This window comes from Phalaenopsis equestris, unplaced genomic scaffold, assembly GCF_001263595.1.
Source record: "Phalaenopsis equestris unplaced genomic scaffold, ASM126359v1 Scaffold000022, whole genome shotgun sequence".
In the NCBI taxonomy this organism is placed as follows: Eukaryota; Viridiplantae; Streptophyta; class Magnoliopsida; order Asparagales; family Orchidaceae; genus Phalaenopsis; species Phalaenopsis equestris.
In genome coordinates this window covers 927273-950546 of record NW_018164464.1, presented here as the reverse complement: position 1 = coordinate 950546, position 23274 = coordinate 927273, and the positions used below count along the sequence as shown (strand labels likewise).

The 23274-nt window shown below is 36.4% G+C and overlaps 1 protein-coding gene across 2 annotated transcripts in view; it reads right to left on the bottom strand.

Moving 5' to 3' along the window:
- Positions 1–1229: 1229 nt before the first annotated feature.
- The window catches only part of LOC110018419 (putative serine/threonine-protein kinase), a 54603-nt gene continuing 32558 nt past the window's right edge, over positions 1230–23274 (bottom strand). For both annotated transcript variants that reach the window (XM_020715727.1, XM_020715728.1), the window contains exons 4-5: positions 12468–12850; positions 1230–1953 (exon numbers count right to left, since the gene is read on the bottom strand). In XM_020715727.1, coding sequence (XP_020571386.1) covers positions 1522–1953; positions 12468–12850 — 815 coding nt within the window. In that variant the 3' untranslated portion in view covers positions 1230–1521. The remainder of the gene's footprint in view (positions 1954–12467; positions 12851–23274) is intronic.

The following is a 23274-nucleotide window of genomic DNA, read 5'->3' as shown; positions in this document are numbered from 1 at the left end:
AACTATTTTTATTTATAGAAACTTTTTCTTTTGATTTTTCGAGTACATTTTTTGTCACTTATTTAATAGTATTTGTTACTTTATCCCACATAACATTTATTTTTTCATGAACATCCAAAATTTTGAGATTTTAAATTTTACTCATAAAAATAGTTTTATTTGTGCCTTTTAGGTACTCTCGTCTAATTCTACGATAATGAATCCTAATATTCTTTATGTTACAACTCTTCATTTTAAAATTAAAAACTAATAATTGATGTTGGGTACTTAAATTCTCACTTGGAATGACTTTACTATCTGAACGATCTCTTCTTCTCATAAGAAAATAATCAATTTGTGTTTTATTAGATCAATTCTTATAAGTAATAAGATGCTCATCTCTTTTCTTGAATAAAGTATAAATAATAACAAAATTATACGTAAAAGCAAAATCTAATATAGCTCTACTTTCTTCATTAATCACTCTAAAACCGTAGCCACCATGAATATTTCTGAAATTTTCTACCACTCTACTGACATATCTATTTAAATCACCTCCAATAAAATTTTTTTCTTCAAGAAGTATCATTTGTATTAAGTCTACTAATTCAATTCAGAATTTAGATTTGCAACTTATATCTAAATCTACTTTAGAAGCGTAAGCACTTATAATATTAAAAATCTCAGTATCAATAATAATAATCTTAAGAGCAATAATTTTATCTCTAACTCTACTATTTTTTACAACAATATTATTCAAACTCTTATCTATAATTACACCTACACCATTTCTAGTGAGACTATTACAAGAATACCAAAGTTTAAAACCTAAGTTATCAATCTCCTTGGTCTTTTCTTCAACCCATTTAGCTTCTTGAATACATTAGATATCTATCTTTTTATGAATCATAATATCAACTAATTCATTTAATTTACCATTGAGAGTACTTATATTCTAAAATTCTATCATAATATTAGAAAATGATGAAAGTGGTGTATGCTATTAGGAAATAATATTAACTAAATATAAGTGGCCACCCACAGGGTTAGAGGAAGAGAGGGTGCAAATATTGGCTTTAATTTAGATTGGAACTAAATGAAAGTAGAAGAAAATTTTCTTGATATTTATGATTTAAGCGCATTATCTACAAGTTCAAAGAGGAAATCATGAACCTTCATATATGAATAGTTAAAATGAAAGGAAAGAGAACAACACTCAACAAAATTTAGTAGTACAACTTACAGCCCGCAGCCAAATGATGTAATACGAAAGAATACAAGCCACATCCTAAGCTCTTAATATTTATACTATCTACAGTCGTTGGGGATAAAATCATATAAAAATCTTCAAATATGAGTAGATAAAAAGAAATAAAAGGTGATAATACTCAGTAAAATGAATAACAAAACCTATAGACTACAGCTAAAATGATACATTGCAAGGGGGAAAACCTTCACTCCCCAAAAGAATGCAGGCCATGAAGCAAATGAAAGAAGTTAAGGTGAGAATCTAACATTTTATGTCGATGTTAGAGATTAGTACTATATGGTATTAAGTACTAAGCTTCTTGAAGTGGTGGTATTGGTGGCGGTAGCGGTTCTGGTCATGGTGGTAGCAGAGTACGGAGAGGAAGTGGTCGCAGTATTGTTAAGATTGGGCTCCAAAGCAATGTTAGAGGCAAAAGAGGATACACCAGAAGATTCACCTGTCGTGTAGCTCGGATTTCTGAGGCCATGGGATATTCCTTTGGGCTTGAAATAAGGTGTCCCTGGCTTGATGGGCTCCTTGAGCGTGCTGGGCTTCTTAGAAAGAAGCACTACGACACGGCGCATATCAGGCCTCAACTTTGGGTTAGCCTGGGTGCAGAGGAGGCCAATGTGAACGCACATAGCCACCTGCGCAGCGTCTGCAGTGGATCTCAATGCAGGATCAAGCATGTCCATGGTCTCTTTTCTTGTATAAAGCATCCAAGCCTAGAAAAGAATAGAAAAAGTTACATAGATACCCCTAAATTCCTATGTATTTACACATCTAACATCTAATATTTAATTTTTACAGACATACTATCTTACCCATGCATGGGAAGCTGTAATCACTTCTTAAAAGTTAAAATAATGGTATAATTATGTGATATGACTGATTTGGATGGTGTAAATGTAAAAAGCACAATTTAGGTGTTAGATATGTAAATACATAGGAATTGGGTGGTATGTATGTAAATGCCCCAAAAGAAAAATAATCAATCAACTAAAAGAACATGCATATTAAAAGAAAAACATAATAAATGCAGGCTAAAACTATTATAGGAATTGTGATAAGATCAAAAACAGGATTGTCTTGTAGTTTCAACCCAGCTGTTTTCCCCCTAAAGAAACTGAAAACTTCTTTTTCCTAGTACCTGGCAGGCTGTTTGGCTTGTTTAGTTGGCTTCAATATTTTTGCTCCGTAAATAATGCTCGCAAAGTTAATGTAGATAATTGATCTCATTACTTTGCTCTGACAAAAAAAGTATTTATTAGTTTTTACTGAAAGGTTGGAGATATTTTATGAATTTTTTTTAGTGTTTCAAAGAATCGAAACAAAATTCATTGAGGTGAAAGGAACAATTCAATCTCTAAAGAGATAGATATATGTTGAGATCTTATTCATAGAATTCATTTTTTATCAACTAGACTTCAACACCAGGAGCGAAAGAAACTATGCCTCAACCACGAGTGAAACCTCTGCGGTTTCGTTTGCAAAAGTCTTTGTACTACTAGCATTTCCCCATCATCTCCCTGGAAGGCGTATTCCTCATCCTCAGCCACTTCTTCATCGCTCACTCTCTCCACGGCACTCTGCATAGTGAATGACACCGCCCGACTCATCGGGTAGCTGGAAATGGCGTGGTCATATATGTGGCATCAGAAGCATTTCCCGGCTAGAACTGTACCCGGCATGTTGCTTTTCTCAAGCTTCTTCCCAATCTGATCTGCCTTATTAGTTCGCTATCCAGTTCTTTCCTTTGCTCCAAGCATGTGGTTGTTTGAATTAAAGTGGGTGCCTCTGTTGCTTTTGTTATCCTTCCACATTTGGCGCTAAGGTTTGCACGTCCCTCAATGTCTAGTTGGTTTGCAGTAGAACTACATTATTGATGACGGGTTTTAGGCCACCCAAATATCAGGCCATGGAATTCACCTTTGCTTCTTCCAATTCATATTTCAACTTGAGTTGTATGAATTCTATCATGTATTCTCTCCACTAATAGCTCCTTATGCTACAGATAGTGGAATTTCATGAAAATATTCAGACAATAGTGTAGGGGTAGATACTATCGCTGCATCGCCTTCTTCATTTTCTCCCAAGAAGCGATTTTATTTTGTCTTTCCCTCTATCTCTCCCTCTCCAAGTTCTCTCACCACAAAGAAACATACTTCGTCAACTTGATGACAATTAGTTTCACTCTTCTATCATCGAGCATATCCTTGTATTCGAAGATCCGCTCAAACATCTACATTAACTTAAGGAAATTATGAGGATTCATCCTCCCATCGAAGATCAACAGGTCCGCCTTAACTCCCAGATCTCTGTGCCCTCCAACAGGCACTTCCTTTCTCGGTCTCCAATGATGTTGAATTTTGAAGAGCCCTCTTCTTTAAAGTCATCCCTACAAAAGTGGTTCAGCTGTTCTTTTCAATTCTCCTCCCCAGATCTCACTGTTACGGCTGGTGACTTCGCCCATGATACTTTCCTCAATGGTCTCGAGCCTTTAAAGCACTCGGCGTAGTATCCTCCGGATGTCACTCATGGTAATATCCTACTCTGGTTCTGGTAATTGCCTTCTCAGCGGTATGGTTAGGGTTTAAGGTGGTCAGGTTGGTAGGTGGAAGGTGTGAAGAGTGAGAAAAAAAATTTTTTGGTTAGAGATGAGTTTGGGTATGGCAGATGCTAGAAATCCTATGATACAACTAGGGTTGAGCTTAGCTCTGATACCAAATAAAACAAGTGTTAACCAAACCATAATAGAAAAAACAAATAAGAGTTACAAGATCACAACAAAAAGAAAATATGACGACAAAAACAAAATAAATACCAAATTAGGGCGGAATTCAAAGATGGTGGAAAGGCTATTTTTTCTTAAAATTATTTGGTTTGGATTTTGGGGGGGGGGGGGGGGGGGGGGGGGGGGGGGGGGGGGGGAGATAGTTGGGGTGGTTAATAGCTGGTTGGAAGACTCGACGACAAGGACAGCAGTAAAGGAGGGGCTAGTGGCAATGGACTAGTAGGTAAGAGGGCTAAAAACGACAAAGGACAACATGAATGGAAGGCAGAAGGCAAAGGGAGTAGTAGGTTGGAAGGCTCACTGCAAGGAGACAACAGATAAGGGGGTCGGGGAGAAGATGGTTGGGGTGGTTAACAGCAAAGGACAGCTTGTTGGAAGACTAAACGGAAAGGACAGCGGTAAAAGAGGGGCTAGTGGCAATGGACTAAAAGGCAGGAGGGCTAAAGGAGGCAAAGGACAACATGTATGGAAGGCAGAAGGCAAAGGGAGTAGTAGGTTGGAAGGCTCACTGCAAGGAGACAACATATAAGAGGGTTGATGGAAAGGAAACTACAAAGGAGAGGGCCGACAGTAGAGAGATAGCAAGTGAGGAGACTAAATTGAAGAGCGGAGAAGTCAGGAAGGATAGATAAACACTAACTTGGGACAAGTTACAACTGGAGCACCTTCTCGCCTTCAAATACAACCCTATAGAGGAAGACATGGATGTTTGCGGTTGTCCTGCTCAAAATCTGAAATCAAAACTAAATCTAGAACTTATAGAACACCCATAAATACTATTAGGCAACAAAGGAGGGCTCCAATTGTGTTGGGCGGCAAATCCCAACCCCAAGTGGCCGATCAAGCCTCCCACCCCTCATTAGGACCGGTCCAATTGTCTAGTTCAAACTTACTCCCCTGTCACTTCATGAGACTAATTGCTTGTGCAAATAAAAGGACTTGACTAGAGTACAAAACTTGAGATAATTCACCATCAAGGGAGAGGTTGTTGTATGGAATTATGCATCACAATATTCATGATCATTGTAGCTATAGGATATGTTAACTGGAGTTCTATTAATGAGAGTAATTCATCCTTTTAATATTTATTATGAGACTATTTTGCTTGTGCAAATACAAAGGCACAAATAAGTGCACCAAGCTCCATCTATTTTACAATGTGGATAGGGGGTTATGTATGAAACTATGCATTCCTATACTTGGGATCCTGTAATTAAGGTTATGTTCAACTTGAGTTCTTTAGCATCGATTGGCAATTATCCAAATTTTTACCAACTCTTTAAGGATAAATTGAGTTAAATATGACAATTTGAGTATGATGCAAAAACATAGTCTAAAGGCCAACATCTAAATTTAATGTCATATGTATATTAAAAAAAATAAGTGGAGAGAAAAATTATAAACATGAATAAAACATGGCAATGAATTATTTCAAAATATTTTTCTATTTACTGTTAGAGATTTAAAAAATTTAAATAGGAAAAAAATATATCTATAAAGAATTTCAAAATTTTAAATTCATGAATGACTGGAATCTCGCACCCCGCCCCGCCCCGCCCCGCCCTCTAACTTTCTCAATTTTTAAATCTAAATAATAGAGAATTTGAAAATGGAGCAAGAAAATATGGGTCATTTAAATTTGGTCAAACAATTTTTTTTCAAAAATTTTTAAGAGAGAAATATTAGAATTTGAAGAAAGCATTATAAAAGTTTTTTTTCCCATTTTTTCCCTTTTGTGATACATTTGATTTTTAATACAAAAAATATGGCAAATACCCCACCTTTGCTTGTAAAACAACAGTGTTGAGATTTGTATCTAATGTAGGGTTCTATTTGTAAATGGAAGAAGTCAAGGGGTTTATTTGTAAATTTTGCAAGGCTCTATATAAGCCAAAGTGTTAATGAAATGAGTTGATTTTTTGAGCAGTAATTTCTACTTGGTATTAGAGTCTACCCTAGCAGCTCACTCTTCACCACAGGCTTCCCTGTGCTTCGATCAAGACTGTCTCGGCAGGATTGTGAGCACATCGTCTATCGCCTTCCCAGAAGTTTGGACCGCACCTGTCTCGATAGGATCGCAAGCTGAGCCGTGCGAACATGGTGAGAGGTCTTCGAAGGCTTCTGCGCGAGGCGGGAGACGCGGAAGAAGGTGTGCAGCCTTTCGGGGACTTCTGCGGAAGGGAGGCACGGAAGAAGGTGCAACACAGTAAGGAGCGGTCTCGGGGTTGTGATGGTAAGAAGGAGAAGGAATGAATCACACGGGAAGAGCGCGAGCTAGGATAGAGCGACATGCAGCCTTTTGCAGCAAGAAGGACAGACAACTTCGTGCAAGCTAAGGCAAAGCGAATCGTTCGAGCTAGCGAGAAGGAAGTTGTGTGTTACCTAGACTTGATCCTTCAAGAGACTGAGAAAGTGCAGGAGGTAAGGGATTGAAATTTCTAGGAAAGATGGATCACTAAGTTCTAAAGGTCTTGGTCGGGCCCATACAGGGAGTTAGCGTCTCTACGAGAGCCACTACCCCAACACATGCCCCGACATAGGTAAAGCCAGATCTCCCTGTTGTGGATTTGAAGCTCGATGGACTGACCACCTATCTAAGTTGGTCGCATCGGATCAAGGCCGCTCTAGTAGTGAAGAGACTTCGAAGGATACTTGATTGGGGTTGGACCAAAAAGGGACAATGCTGAGAAGAATGAGTGGAAAACCACACATGTCTTGTTTTCACCTGGTTACTGAACTCGATGGTTTCATCGATTGCCTCATCAGTAGATGACATTCGAAAGGTGAGTGACATTTGGACAAAGCTAAAGAAGACCTATGCTAGAGCTGAGAACCACATGAGGGTGTTCCAGAGTCAGCGTGAGATAAAGACAGTGATTCAGGATGATAGCACATGAGGGTGTTCCAGATTCAGCGTGAGATAAAGACAGTGATTCAGGATGATATATTGATTCAAGAGTACTCTATAGACCTGGAGCGATTGTAGCAGGATCTTGATCACTTATCATCTATGTCAAGTTGTGGTGATCCGGAGTTTAAGAAGGAAAAAATATTTGTACAAATGGGGACTATGCAGTTTCTAGTTCATCTAAACCTGCCCTTTGATCAAAGGAGATCGATTCTCATAGCTCAGATAACTATTACTACACTAGACGAGGCCATTGTTGTGATGATACAGAAGGAGAGCCGCATGAAGCTACACTCTGAGTGCTTGATTAACATCGGCTGCTATGAGCCCAAGTACGTTGGGTGTCCAGGGGGAGACTCGCAAGTGCAACAACTGTGATGAAGTTGGTCATCTAAGCAGGGCATGTTCTAAGCCATCTAAGGAGATAGAGGCAACTGAATGTGAACAAGGTGGAGGTCGTGGTTGTGGTCGTTGGGATCGAAAAGGTGGATGCGAGGCTACCAAGCAAATTTGATGGTAGCAGAGGACGAGAGAGAGACAGATGTGACCTTTACTAGTGAGAATCATGTGCCTGGAGCTATTGAAAAGGAAGCAGAAAGCAACTGTGGTGAAGTTGGTCATCTGAGCAGAGCCTGTCCTAAGCTATCTAAGGAGATGGAGTCAAGTGAATGTGGACAAGGTGGAGGCCGTGTTCGTGGTCGTTGGGGTCGAAAAGTTGGATGCGGGGCTACCAGTCAAATTTGATGGTAGCAGAGGACGAGGGAGAGACATGTGTGATCTTTACTAGTGAGAATCATGAGTGTCTGGAGTTGTTGAAAAGGAAGCATAAAGCAGCAGGAGACGGAGCTGAGAATGTATCAAATTCATCGACATCAAGGGGTAACATTGCTACTTATGCTCGCTTCAGCAAAAGTACTGGTGACACACTTACTCGTCTCTATTTTCACCATAAAATCATCAGAGAATGAATCATAGATTCTGGTGTTTCTCGTCACGTGATAGGTACTACTAGAGTTTTCTTCATACATTCATCTAGCAGTACCAGGGTTTGATTGATGGTATAACGCAGCTTGTAGTTGGTAAGAGTACATTGAGATGTACCAATCATATGACTTCGTACAATATTTTGAATACTTTTTTTTTAGTAAACCTCTTATTCATTAGTGTCATTATTCTTTAATTAAAATACAATGTTTCTTTTAATATTTCTCAGGTAATCTTCCAAGAGAAAGGGACGAGCCGAATACTTAGGACTGGAACAGGATATATAGCAGACTCTGGTACTTTGACCGAGAGGGGATGGACTCGGCCCTGATATCCATGGTGGCTGCAGTAAGATAATCTAAGAGGAATGTCGAGGATGTGTTACTGCTACATCACAGACGTACGGGACATTCTACTCTTAGTTTACTGAGTTGGTTGCATCCATATATTTATGAAAAAGTAAAAAAATGAGAAACTAGTGTGTGTGTGATGCTTGTGAACCAAACATACTCACTAGAAGCTCTTATGTCAGCTCTGGGAATAAGAGTTTTGGTGTGTTTGATTTGATACTTTCTAATATATGGGGGCCTCATCCTACTAGTTCTCTGAATGGTTATTGGTATTTTATTGCGTTTACTAATTGCTTTTCTCGTGTTGCCCAAATATACATGATTAAACAAAAGAGTGAAGTGGTTCTTACTTTGAAGATTTTCATAATGCAATTCAAACTCAATATGGTTTGCAGTTGTGAAGGCACCTGCGATCTGATAATGGGATAATATATCAACAAGGCATTTGAGGACTACCTATCAGCTTAAGGGATACAACACCAGACCACATACTCATACACACCAACACAGAATGGAGTAGCAGAGATGAAGAATCAACATCTTCTAGAAATAGCCCGAAGCATGACAATGGCAATGAAGGTCTTGCGACATTTATGGGGGCAAATAGTGTTGACATCAGCTCAATTGATTAGCAGGGCCCTAAAGAGTGCTTGAGTGGAAGCCTCCTTGTCAGATGTTGAAAGGAGACACTAGTGGGATCCTTCTATTAAAGGTATTTTGATGTGTATGCTTTGTGAAAGACAACAAGCCATCTGTAGGAAAATTTGATCCCGGAGCTGTAAAATGTGTGTTTGTGAGGTATTCTGCTATTCAAAAAGGTCATGTATGCTGGAGCTTGATTGAAAAGAGACTCTTTATGAGTAAGGATGTGTCATTCAGAGTTTGAGCCATACTACACTCTGAAGTTGAATTCACCCTTCGGTGCCTCAACAACCATTCGAGATATGAGACAAGAGAGTAAGAAGTGGCGATAATGAAGTGGTGCGAGTGGAAGAAATGCCATACCCTGTGACGTGAGATGAATCAACTGAAGAAACAGAAATCGAGGAGGTTGACCCCAGTGGTGGTGGGGATTCAGACTGAATGTGTGCTAAAAGTGTATATACGGGGGAAGAAGCAAAGTGAGGGAACAAAGTCTGTTGTGCTAACAAGTCCTCTGTTCTAGTCTTCCCAAACTCTTGATACACCTACACCATCAACATTTGATTCAAAACTCCCAGGTGATATTATTGCTCCTCCATCCACTACTACCCCCAATGTTAAGGACGACTTCCCGTATCAATGTGGGACATCCTTTTGATCGTTTTGGGTGGAAACTTGACATTGAGAACTTTATTTCTTATTCTAACTTCTCAACTTTGCATGGAGTATTCATTGCATCATTGGATTCATCTCTATACCAAAGTGTTGGCAAACTGCTAAAGAGGATCCCAAGTGAAATGCGGCGATGCATGAAGAACTTGGTGCTCTTGATAAAAATTGAATATGTGTGATTGTACCACTAACGGCAGGGAACGAGGTAGTTGGATGTACCACTAACGGCAGTGTGGATAATATATATCTCATAAAGGATTTAACACCTAATGCACATACAAAACACATAATAGAAGCAATTTATCGCAAAAGGATAGTGATAAAATGAAGATTCAGCTCGGTGTTTCTTTTGTTAATTTGTATTGTCTACTAAAAGAAAGAATTCATGTGGCTTATATTTATGCCATCTACATATTCTAATATAAAAGACCCTACAAGAAGACCTATAATAAACTTTAGCTTTGATAATATGATTGATTTTTGCCTGAAAATATCAACTGAAATATAACAGAACACCAAATGATTTCTTTAAGACATTGGTGAACAAAATTTTTCATAAGCTACTTAAGTCCTAGTAAGGCTCCATATCTCAATAACAGGAAGCATAAGAAAATGAAATAGCAGACGGTGAGGACATCAGAAGGGCTAGTTTTAAATAATCCCTAATTTTTAAGGATAAATAAGCGCTCACCCCACATAGGTTCAGAAGCCTATGTCTCAAGATCAATAAAGTAACATACATTTTATGAATACCTACATTAAGCAACTTTTAGGTTTCTAAGGACAGTGGATTTTAGTATTCATCCCCTCACTCTACTTCCTTGCTATCATCAAATGGTATAATCTTTAATTGTTTGGCTTCCTACCCTTTTTGGTTATACCAAGAGGAGAAGAAGTTTGTGTTTATACTTGTGCGGTTTAGGTGTACAAAGGTTTTTAAACGGCTTTTTTTTTTCTTTTTTTTTTTGGGGGGCTTTTACTCTATAAATATCAATTTGTATTTTTTTATTAAATGTCAATTTTTCAGAATCCATCTTCTCCTACTTTCTTCTCAACCATAGGAAACCTGTGTACATGCTTGTTCTTCCAAAAGCTCTAGTCCTTTCACTTTCATTCAACCATCAAGATGTATTGCCTAGCCAACTAGGGCTAGAAGTGGATCTTCAACCTTGAAGGAGGTTAACCATGTTCCTTCTCGAGTATGGAAGCAACTTTTATGACTTTGACACCAGATTGTAGTGAACGAGTCATCCAGTTGAACCTAAGTAAAGAGAAATTGTAGAACATACAAAAGTTAAGGCCAAACCATAATAAAAAATTAAGTTGGTTTGTTCTATCATATTTTTTACAATCTTTCAATCATACTTTTTGTTCAGTTTTCATATAATTTTTGGTTGGATAAATTGTTTGAAATCAAATATTTTGAAGGCCGAGTCTGCTCCATTTCATTCATCCACCAGTATTGTATTCCAAAGCTGGTTAGGGCTAAGTGTGCATCTTCAAACTTGGAAGGAGGCTAATAATTCTCTTTCTTGATACAATGGAAGTGACCTATATAGTATTATGCCAAGTTTTAGGGGAATAATCTAGTGAAATCAGAGCAATCAGAACTGACAGGGCTGATGTAAGTCCAGTTAAGGTCAAAGAATTATAAAAATATACAGTTTATTTGTTATAACATGTCTTAATATTCTTGCATTCATATTTTTATTTCCGATTTATTTTTGGGTGAATTTTTTAAAACACAACATTTTGAATCTCCCTCATCCCTAACTCTTCTTTTCCTCCACAATTTGTCCTTATTTTTACATTTATACATTTTATTATATATATATATATTATATATATATATAAGTTATTGTTTGAAAATCAATAAGAATTCATCTTAAGGGATTGAAAATTGAATATATTTATGCCTGTGATTGCGCTCCAAAGGTTGTTCGGCTGCAAGAAGGATATAGTACATCTTGATAAGAGCTAAGTCCTAAACAATGTTTCCTATAAAGGGTGTTAAATACTTCAAAATTTAAGTAATTCATTGGCTCTAAAATTTTAATATAAGAAAATAGATGAAAATAGAGAGCTTCCTTGATCACTTTCACCAATTTCACAAACTGTAAGATACAAGAAGAAGAGATGGAAATAAGGTCATGAAAACTATATTCTTGCTTTTAGAATATTATTCTCTTATTTGATATTTGTACCAAAACAATATATCTTACTTGAAAAACAAGAAATTTTAGTAAAAGCATACTTAGATTTAGAAGATATCAATTCCAATTCTAGCAAATTCTAGACTTACAATGAAATGGAGAGTAAAAGGATCTATATTTTCTAAAGGATTTAAGTTCTTTCTGTTAACAATGGGCAAGCAAGTTAAATCAAACTTAAATCTTATCTTAAAGCCACCACCAAGCAAAAGCTTAAATAAAATCCAACTCAAATCTTGCCTAAAAGTTGCCATCAAATAAACCCTAAATCAAACCAACGCAGTTCAAGCCAGCTTCAAATATCGGTTGAGCCAACTAATATATAGGCTTGATTTGAAAATAGATCGAATAGCTTTGAGCCAATATTATGAGGAGGTCGGATTGGCCTAAGATTAACGTCCCCGACCATGAAGGTAAGATTAAAAAACCAGTAGAAGTTTTACCGGAAACACAAGTATAACGCAGCATATAGTAGACTACTCTAAGATATAGCAAAAGAATCTTTGAAATGATTGCACAAAACTGCCACAGCTACAAAAAATCCTATGTAATTAGAATCAACGCAGCAAGAAATCATTCATTCATTCAATTCTCTGGCATTATATTCAAAAATCAAAAAAACACAACGAAAAAAAAATGCAGTACAGTATTAAAATAGAGAGCTGGAAATCACACATACCAATTCAAGGAGTGTGGCAGCATCATGACGCGGAGAAAACCTAGAGTTCTTCTGACCAGAGACGATCTCAATGACGAGTACTCCAAAGCTGAAGACGTCGACTTTTGGGGAGAGAGTGCCACTCATGAAATACTCCGGTGCCATGTAGCCATTGGTGCCGGCAACACGGGTTTGGACATGGGCGAGTTCATCTGGGAAGAGCCGAGCCATGCCGAAGTCTGCGATTTTAGGGTTCCAGCGACCGTCCAGGAGGATGTTGCTTGCCTTTATATCCCGATGAATGATGGGCGTGTGCGCGTCCTCATGCAGGTATAGAAGACCTTTTGCTACCCCAACAATCACCTCGAACCTCCGTTCCCAATGGAGAAACTCCGATCCTTCCCCTGTTTCATCTCATCATTTTTGCATGAAAGCCCTATGTAAATCATCTGGAGATTACCTCTTGGGAATTCTGCATCTATATATATAGTGCTACTTGGCTTTTTAATTAAGTGAAATAAATAAAAGGGACATTTACAAACATACCATCTAATTCATGTGTATTTACATATCTAACACCTAAAATTTAATTTTTACATTTAAACCACCCAAATCGTTAATACACTTCAAAAATATCAACATTTTGATTTTTTAAAGTAAAATATACTTTTTTATGCATTAGGTATGGTGGCATTTATGAAATAGTTGAAGTTGAGATGTTAGATATGTAAATGCATAGGAATTGTGTGGTGTGCATGTAAATCTTCCTAAGTAAAATTAATTGGGCCTTACCACACTTCTGCATATAATATTTTAATCTTTAAATTTCATAGATGCCCAAGTTATTTAAAATAAAATATGTTTTTCATGTATAGATTTTGATATAATTTTGGTACTAAAATATTTAATAAGAAACTATGATAAGTGTTTAATATAAAAATAAATAAAAATTTTATGGTATATGTATTTGTAAATCCACTAAAATTAATTTCTATAGGTTTTTTTTATAATTGATTTAATTGACTTATTATGAAATATAAGGCTTTATACTTATCGCGTATAAGAGTTAAAATATTTCTAGTACAAAAAAATAAAGTCATATATTTAAGTCAACACTATAGCATGATTTCTTACATAAAATAAAAAATAAATATTTATAATGTTAGGCCTGACAAAAATGTCAATGTAGAAATGTTGAAGAAATGATGACAAGTAATGGGCTTTAGTGTTGTTGACAATTGGTACATGCAATCCAACGGCTATGGTGATCAACATTTGTTAATGATGGGCTACAAAGATTGAGGGATGTTCATCACATGATAAGATCTAAGCATCAAGAGATGGTCAATCAGGAATGGTGTCAACATTGATTGGTAAAAATTAATAATAGTTGAGTGATGGCGATAAAAAATTGGCAATTTAGAAATGATTGTCGGGCAACTATTTAGAGTATGTTTTTAATAATGTCATGACCTTGAGAGCGGCGAGGGGTGACAAAAGCCCCAACACGGTTTACGCACATGAGATTTGTATTTTCTACCAACAGTTATGTTGTGGTTTGTGTTTGTTGACATCATTTTTGGTTGAGGTCTAGTTTTTCCACTTTAGTAGCCTAGGGTTTAGCCATAAGACTTTCATGTTGGCTATTCCTAGATGGCTAGAAAATGAACTTTCACCAATAGAAATTCTAAACTCTTCTTTGCTCAGCTTGAAGTTCCACATGTTAGTCATAACTTCTAGCACTTAGTAGGTGTGGTCAATATGGAGGAGCTCAAGGGGAGTTCCCCCATAGGATGGTCAGACCTTAGGACTAACCCTGGGTGGTCTGGTTTTGGTGGAGCTAACTTACACACACTACTTCACTCACCCCAAACCTTAGGACCCCTTAGGTTGACCTCCTGTCTATTTTTGGAAAGCTCATATGGGTGAACCTATACCCCTAGTTTTTGGCTGAAAGGGTTAGAACCAGCATATTGAGCATTCAAAATAAGTCCTCATATGACTTATATTGGTTTGATATGTCTTTTGGCTTTATGGCTTATTGGTCCATTTTGGCCCAAAACCACCAAATTACCAAAATACCCTTACAACCCTAATTTTTGCCAAAATTCCCAAAATACCCAAATTTGTTCAAAAATCATTTCAAACCACTCACCACTACCTAATGAGTAAAATTCACAAAACTTACCAAACTTCCAAAATACCCCCAAAAAATTATCAAAATTACCAAAATGTTATAATGACCTAAAAATTCCAAAAATTCCCAAAAATTCCAAAATCATCCCAAATATTCCCAATTTCAATTTTTTATCATAAAATTGACTAGATTTGACCAATATTTGACCAAATTAGTCCAATTTGACCAAAAGCCTCAATTTGCCCTTAAAGGCCCAAATGTCCTCAAATTAGCCCCAATCTTAGCCCAATTGACCTCAATCTTGCCCAATTTCAATTCCAAATCAAAATTCAGCATCCCCAATCCTAATTTAAACAAAGTTCAAGCCCAATTTCATTCAAATCAGAAAGGCCCAATTTTGACTATATGCTTAAATCTATCAAATTAGCCCTCCAATTCAACTCAAAATCATTTGAAATTTTGCCAAATCTTTAATGACATTCTCCTATACCAAATTCAGCATTCAATTAGCCTAAATTTTAGCCCGAACTCAATTTCCATTTTAAAAGCCCAACCCCACCGCATATAATTCCAAATGTCGAAGTTCAAAGCCCATATGACAACTCTTCCGTTCATCATCCATTTAATCAAATATCACTTCCTAAGTTTTAATTTCATGATCAATTCATTCCAAATCAAGCCTCATGACAAACTCCACAAAATATATCAAAAATTCAAAATCTCTTCTCATGAAAATTAGCCAAGCCACAGGGCACAGCGGAGTCATGGAGCCACTCCTAAGCCATAGGCAAGTCATGAGAGTCATGCCACATCATTAAACTATTAATGACAAGAGGACAAGCCACTTTCAAACTTCTTTAAAAATATTTTTAACCCTTTTAATGAATCCTCTAAACCTCATACTTAACTCTCTTCAATTTAAGACCAACCTTGGTGGTTGAACCCAACCCAAACCATTTCTTGACCCAATTTGACCCAAAATGGATCTTTTCTCATACTATTTCAATCCCATACATTTACACATGGCCAACCCCAATTGACTTCACTAAGATCAAGCCCTAACCTCCATGAGTTAGATGGTGACCCCTCCCTGGCCGGAAAACCCAAAATCAAAAGCTCCACCATGGCCAAAACTCAAAATTAAACACATTCAAGCTGGCTCATCCCAATTGGATTTTTGCACATTATTGGCATCCACATAAGCAACTTAAAGCACCCACCAATTGCCCTTAGCTTGGCCAAAGGAGGAGAGCTTGAAATTCCTTGGGAAAACTCTGCCAAATTGCTTCCAGAGCTTCTCTGAGACCTCTTGAGCTTAACCCAACCATTCTTAGCCACTTAAAGTCACTGCTTGAGGTCAATTTTTTAGCCTAATCTTTAGGCTGAAACAGGACACCCTCAAACCTCCACCAAATTCAAATTAATTGCACTCACACTATCCCCACATCAAGAGAAGAAGATTCCCCACAAAAGCCCCATCACCAGAGCACCCTAAGGTGGACTTTGATCAAACCCCTAATTCGACCTTGGTCTAATTCATATCTAGGCGATTCACCATGGCTTGAGGCTCCATCCCCGTGGGGCCCCCACGAAGCTTCCACAAGCATCCAAACAAGGCTTACCCTCTTGGACCAACGTATTGAAATTTAACCCTAAACCGAGCTTCATTTGATTCTCTATGTGTACAGAGTTGATTTAAGGGTCAATTAACCATATGGATATGTTCTCCTAGTCAAAACGAGTCTATAGGAACAAACTGCACTTAATTTGGTTAAGTATCGAGCGAGATATTAACATTTGAAAATGAACGATTTTCGGGCATGGGTCATTGGGTACGATGACCATGTGTCGTCCGATGGAGCGTGTATCCATCAGATGGCTCTAATCAAGTAGGACGAGCCGCGGTTCGAAAAGGCAGAGCTGACGCAGATGTCGGTGCCATATCCCACGACGACACGAGTCTCTTCGACGCGTACGAGGATCCGATCAGCGCTGATTGGTTTAAGTAGAAAATTAGGGGATTTTTCTTATTTATTTAATTCCCAAGACTTAAAAAAATTCATAACTTTGTGTAGAAAAATTATAAAAATAAAATAAAAATATCGTGTTCCTCAGTAAAAAGAGGAGAATAATGTGGAAACATTTTCAAGTTTATTTGATGTATGTATTATTTTTAATTGATTAAATGGTGTTTTCCTTATTTTGATTCTCCATTTGCATAGACATTTCACCATGACTTGATCTTTGGGGCTATGATTCTACATGTTATGAGGATGCTCTTTCAGATTTTTCTAAGGTTAAGGGAGATCTCTAGGCATGGATATCTAATTTTCAAATTAATGGTCACTGTTTTGATATAAAATTTATAATAATTAAAATATTCATCAGAAAAATACAAAATTTGTTTTGGTAGGTTTATTGTGGTCAGAGGACCCTAGGAAAAATATAAAGCTGGTTTTAACTCATTAAAAATAATCCTAATTATCAGCAACCGTAAAAAATAAAATAAAATTAATCTGGAGTAATTATAAATGTAAATGGCATAAAAACTATTCCACGTTGTAATTTAATGTTAGGGGAGCTCCTCATAAAAATTTCAAGTCAATTGGAGTTAATTTGATAACTAAAAATGAATTTTTAAGATAAAATGACATTTTTTGTCATTAAAATAATTCTAACAATCAAAATACAACTCAAAAAATTACCAAAATTAGTTTTGGGAGCTCCTTATGACCAGAGGAACCTAAGAAAAATAAAATTGGAATTAAAATAAATATTTCATTTTTGAGCCATCTTTGGCCTTTCAATCACAAAATTGTGAAAACACATCAAAATGTCATATTTGGTTTCCTGATCATTTGGAACCAATTAAAATAATTTCCCTAATTTTCTAAGTCAAGATATTAATTTTGAAGGCTTAAAAATTATTTTTCCCTAATATTTCACTAAAATAATTCTAATAATTAAAATATAAGCCATAAAAATATGAAATTTGTTTCTTTGGGTCCCCTGGGCTCAGAAAGATTTAATAAAAATATAAAACTTAATTTTCCACTTAAATAATATCTTAAATTTAATTAATATTCAAAACAAACAAATAATTCTAATAATTAAATTAAATCCCTAAAAATCATGACCAAGTGGTCATCTAACCTATGTAAACCTCAAATAATTTTCTTAAGGGCAGAAGACTTGTTTTTAATTGAATTATTAAATTTTCATTGAAAATCCTTAGTTTTGCATTAAAAGTAATTATAACATTAAATAAATTTGGTTAAATCACATTTTCTGTTCTGATGTTTTAATAAACTCATGAGTGAGGTAACATAAGATTTTCAAGTCATTTGAGTTTAATTTAATGAATTATGAGGTGTTAAAGCCTTAGGGGCAAAAGTGTAATTTTGGGATTTAGATCTTAATTAATATTCAGGTCTAATTAAGAGGGTAAATGGGTAATAAGTGATCTTAAAATAACATGTCTTGATGATTGAAACATAAAAGAGGGATAAGTGATAGAAACCAACCCCACTTTGAATTTCATAAAGGATAAATTTATAATTTTTCAAATTAATGAAATTTGGAAGAATATTTAGATAAGGGGATATTAAGGTGAGGGGTTTGATTTGGAAGATCATAATTCACTGATTTTGAACCCTAATTGATGGTTTTAATATAATTTATAATTCAGGATTAAAAACACAAATATTGAATATTTTTTTCTTAAAATTACAAATCTACCCATTAAACATTAAGAACTTAGTAGTGAATTAGGCTTAATCAAAATTTTGTTTAACGAGGTTTAGAATATAACTTACAATTAATTTAAAACATTTCAAAACACTACGAGCATATTCTTTAAAATCAGATTAATTAAATTCTTTATTTAGGTCAAGTTGCCCCCAGGGTCTTTGCCTATATAATTCATAAATGAGATATTAAGTGATAGTTACCCCACTTAAGGGATAATTAAAACGTCAAGTTCATTAAGTATAAGGGTAGATGAACTATTAGCAAACATAATAAGACCAAAATGAACTCAAGATAATTCCAAGGACTATGAAATATCTAAGGTATTACCCAAGACTTTTTCATTATCCTTTGAAAATCTTGAAGGACATGTGAGCTTATTATAATTTGCTTAATAAAATCATTCTTAAAATTTAAATACACCAAGTTATGACATAGGATTTGGTAGACACACTTTAAGTTTGTACTTCCTACTTTTTCTATAAGCATGCTTTAATTCCTGCAAAATTATACATATATATGATTTGCAAGTAATAAAGTTTCAAGTGGAGGAACAAGAAGACTTGTCAGGTACGCTTTTATAGTTTACAGTGTTTTCTTTTCTCGTACTTTCTACACTGTACTTTTACATTCATAGACTTGCATGCTAAACAACGATGTCACCCTGCATGAAAACTAAAACATTTAGGATAATCACAAAACTGAAATCAAAAATAAAATTAAAATCAACCAAGATAAAATTTATCTCCAAAACATTTAAAATATAAGACAACTCAAAATTTAATCACAAATATCACAAAACAACAATTGCAACTAAATTAAGACGTCTCTATCGGATGATCGGGAATCCTTTGAAGGAGGTAACCTACGGTTGCTAACGAGATTTCCCACGGTCTAAATAAAAGTATATAACTCACTGAGTTGAGTTTAGTAAATTCATTTAGACTGAGTGAATTCGAAAGAAAATAGTGGTGTCGTAACGAGAGAACCGTAGGATCTTAACCGGTGTCGCTCTAATCAACTTTAATATACCTCATAATATTTAAATGAATTAGAAAACTTAAACCCGCCACGACGAGAAGCTTGGAGCTAGCATTATGAGCAGCACGACCATCTTCAACACCAAGAGAATCTACAACAGCAAAAACCATTCCTTAGAAATTTTAGAATTAAACAACAAGCCATGATAAACAACAAGCCATGAGATTTTGAGGTTGTTTGCTTACGCAACATAAATCCTCAACTCATCTTTAGGCCTTCATATAGCTGTGCAATATCACCAAAAATGAGTATAAAATATGAGTCTAAAAATGCATATATTTTTGGTGTATCAATTCCGAGGTTGTCATTCGTCACGACTTGATCGTTTCACATAATTGTAAACCCTAAACAAATAAAAATGGCAAGATTAAACATTTAAATAATTTCTCCTCAAAACTGAAGCCAAATAATAAGATAGCTTGGGAAGTCATTGAGGTTCTCCTCCGGATCAAAGACATCCTCTAGTTCTCCCTCATCTGAACTCTGCAAAAAAATGTTCCAAATTTGAGTCATTCTCCTTTCACACCTCTTTGTCTAATATCGTTGAAAAGTCATAATCCTTTAACCTCATTGAAGATAATATTCCCGAGTTTTCTTAGGTGAGTTTGGTTCTTATAGCAAGCTTTTTTTGAACCCAACTTAATATAAATCCTATTTAATTCTTCGTATTAAATAGGAGAGCTTGTCAGCAAATAAAAATAGTATTTAATTCTTCGTATTAAATAGGAGAACTTGTCAGCAAATAAAAATAGTTTTGCAGACCAAATTGGATTTTGCAGACCAAACATATGTCATATATTTCTTAGTTTATTTGATCGAGTCTCACTCTCAAGTCTTGTGTTTATCTTTCGGGATAAATACGTGGCTTATGGTGTAATGCTCTTTCATTTAAATTATGAAAGATATGTGATCAGTTTGAATTCATATTTTTCTAAAATTATATATATATATATATATTAAATGTTTTTCCGAAGCGGGCGACGGGATTCCGATTCCTGTGGCCGACAGCTTCCAAATGGCAACTCCACACCCAAAATAGTGCCGACAACGTTCCCCATTGTGTGTGAAAATAATTGATATTTTGAATACTTTTGGGTTGTTTCTGGCTTGCATAAGCCCTAATTTGTTAAAGAGTGTGATTGAGGTAATCAAGTATGCTTGCTCTGAGGGGTTTTATTGCCTGATGAACCTGTTTCATCATGTGTTTCAAGTGAAGATGTCGAGTGATGGCTTGGTTGTGTTTTCCTCATTGCCAAAGACTGTAGGTTTTGCTAATAAGATGTCAGTTGAATGGAGGAAACAGTAACCGAAGTGGCTTGAACATTCTGACAGAGATGTCGCATTCAGGAAGGGAGATGCCTGGTGCTTTCATGTTGATGGAAGAAGAAGAAGGGAGTTACATTGCTCTGAAGGAAGTAGAGATCAATATCATATGTTTTGCTTCTCATGATTTTCTCAACAGTATGTTGGAAGGTGAGGGCAATATTTGTCAAGATTTGGAAACGTCATAATCCCTTGCTAGGTTCTCTTTATATGAATCACAAAATTTTTGTTGTAGGTTAGAGGAAAAAAATAGGTCCATGTTTATCTGATTGCATTTTTGCTATTAGGAGTTTTTTGATTCCCGATAGTGCCACAGGATTGTCGTCACTAGATGAATGCAGAGTCAATGAGGAAAAGGATGAGAAATATGTTCCTTAGATGCTTTCTCCCGAGATGGTGACACATGGTGCTCGTTTTGAGACATTGAGGATAGAAGGTCCCCAGATGAGTCGAGAAGCGCCTTCAATCCTGAAGGGGAAAGGGAAAAGTATTATGGAGAAAATGAGAGTACTTGAATAGTTCCACCTAGCACGTGAGTTATATGGAGCTAAGAGGGCCCTAACAAGTTCTCAGGAGAGCCTGCATAAGAGGCCCCTTGCGGCATTCCAACTATGAAGACCAAATAATAAGAATAAATGAAGATGAGAGATGGGCGCAAGTTGACTTGACCAAAGACGGGTCTCTCAATGGGGATTTTTCACCCTTAGCATTTCAAATGGGTCAAGCAATAAGCTCTAAGCATTTGAGAGAGGTGGTGCTGGAGATTGATCGGGAGGATTGATCGGGAGAATCACAATATTCCATTGATGGAGAGCTTGGCATCCATTTGGAAATGGACTTATACTGTTGGTGGGTCTCATCGAGCTCTCAAAATGAAAAGAAGAGAGTTGAAGAGTAAAATTACTCTCAAAGCGAAATCCTTGAAAGCACTTCAATCGCAATTGAAGTTGCTAGAAGAGGAAAATTTTGGCCTTATGTGCTCTTTAACTGGTCTCTCAATGGGGATTTTTCACCTTTAGCATTTCAAATGGGTCAAGCAATAAGCTTTAACACCCTTAGCATTTCAAATGGGTCAAGCAATAAGCTTTAAGCATTTGAGAGAGGTGGTGCTGCAGATTGATCTGGAGGATCACAATATCCCATTTATGGAGAGCTTGGCATCCATTTGGAAATGGACTTATACTATTGGTGGGTCTCATCGAGCTCTCAGAATGAAAAGAAGACAGTTGAAGAGTAAAATTACTCTCAAAGCGGAATCCTTGAAAGCACTGCAATCGCAGTTGAAGTTGCTAGAAGAGGAAAATTTTGGCCTTCTATGCTCTTTAACTGAGTACGCCAATGAGAAGAATGCTTACGAGCGAGAAATTTAGGCATAGAACTTAGATAAGGCCAGGCTTGAAAAGCTATTCAACATGAGAATTAATCAGACCATTTTCAGAGAAGCCACCCGAATGATCCACAGGCCTGACCTGCAAGTGAGGGACGATATCAAATTGACACAAATGGAGTTTGATCAAGAGAGGAAGAGGTCACAATATCTCTGAAAAAAGATCGAGTGATTGTGTGCCTGAGTGGTTGATCAAGAGAGGAGATGGCGAGTACGTGGAATGAAGAGGAAATTGTGTCTCGGTATATCGCCTTCAAGGCTTATGAAGAGGTAAACATGGGCAATCAAGATCAAGCGATGAAATTCATTTCGACGTTCTTGTGTGATGATGTGCTCTACCTTTAGAATGGAAAAATATATGATATTTCCTTGATTTCTCGTTGAAGCTTCGAGAAAAAGATTGAAAAGAGCACTCAAGACTATCTAGTTAAGTTTATACCTTTTTCTATCTCAATAGTTGTTTTCTCTTTTGGGCAAATATTGTATTGAATAGATTCAGCTCCTCTTGATAATCATCTTTTGTGTATTTTTTAGTTTCATGTGGCTTAGATAAAATATGCAATTTCGCTGAAAGGGCATTTATTGTTTTGATTGATGGTACCTTTCACTCCTTTGAAGATCTTTTATTTTTATAGGGATTGTGCATGTTGACAAATATTGTAGAAACTGGATGATCCATGTTGACCGCACTTTTGGTTGAGGTCTAGAAATTTCTTTAGTAGCCTAGGTCTAGCCATAGGACTTTCCTACTGACTAGTCTTAGAAAACTAGAAAAGGTACCCTCACCATTAGAAACTCAAAACTCTTCTCTTTACTCAACTTGAAGTTCCACATATTGGTCCTAACCTCTAGCACTTAGTAGGTAAGATCATTATGAGGGAACTCAAGGAGAGTTCCTATAGGGCTACTTGGCCTTAGGATTGACACTGGGTGTTGGTTTGGAGCTAAGGTATACAATACCCTCACAATACTCTCACCATACCCTCACCATACCCTCACAATACTCTGGCTAAGACCAATACATGGGGACCCAAAATGGAGATTTCATTCGTCCATGACTCATTTAGAATGGTTCTCTACCCAATTGCACTTGAAATACCCAACTTGGCCTTTTGCCCCTAGGCACCTCCAAATTACCTAACTGCCCTTAAGACCCAAATTTGGCCAAAATTCTCAAAATTTTCCAAACTACC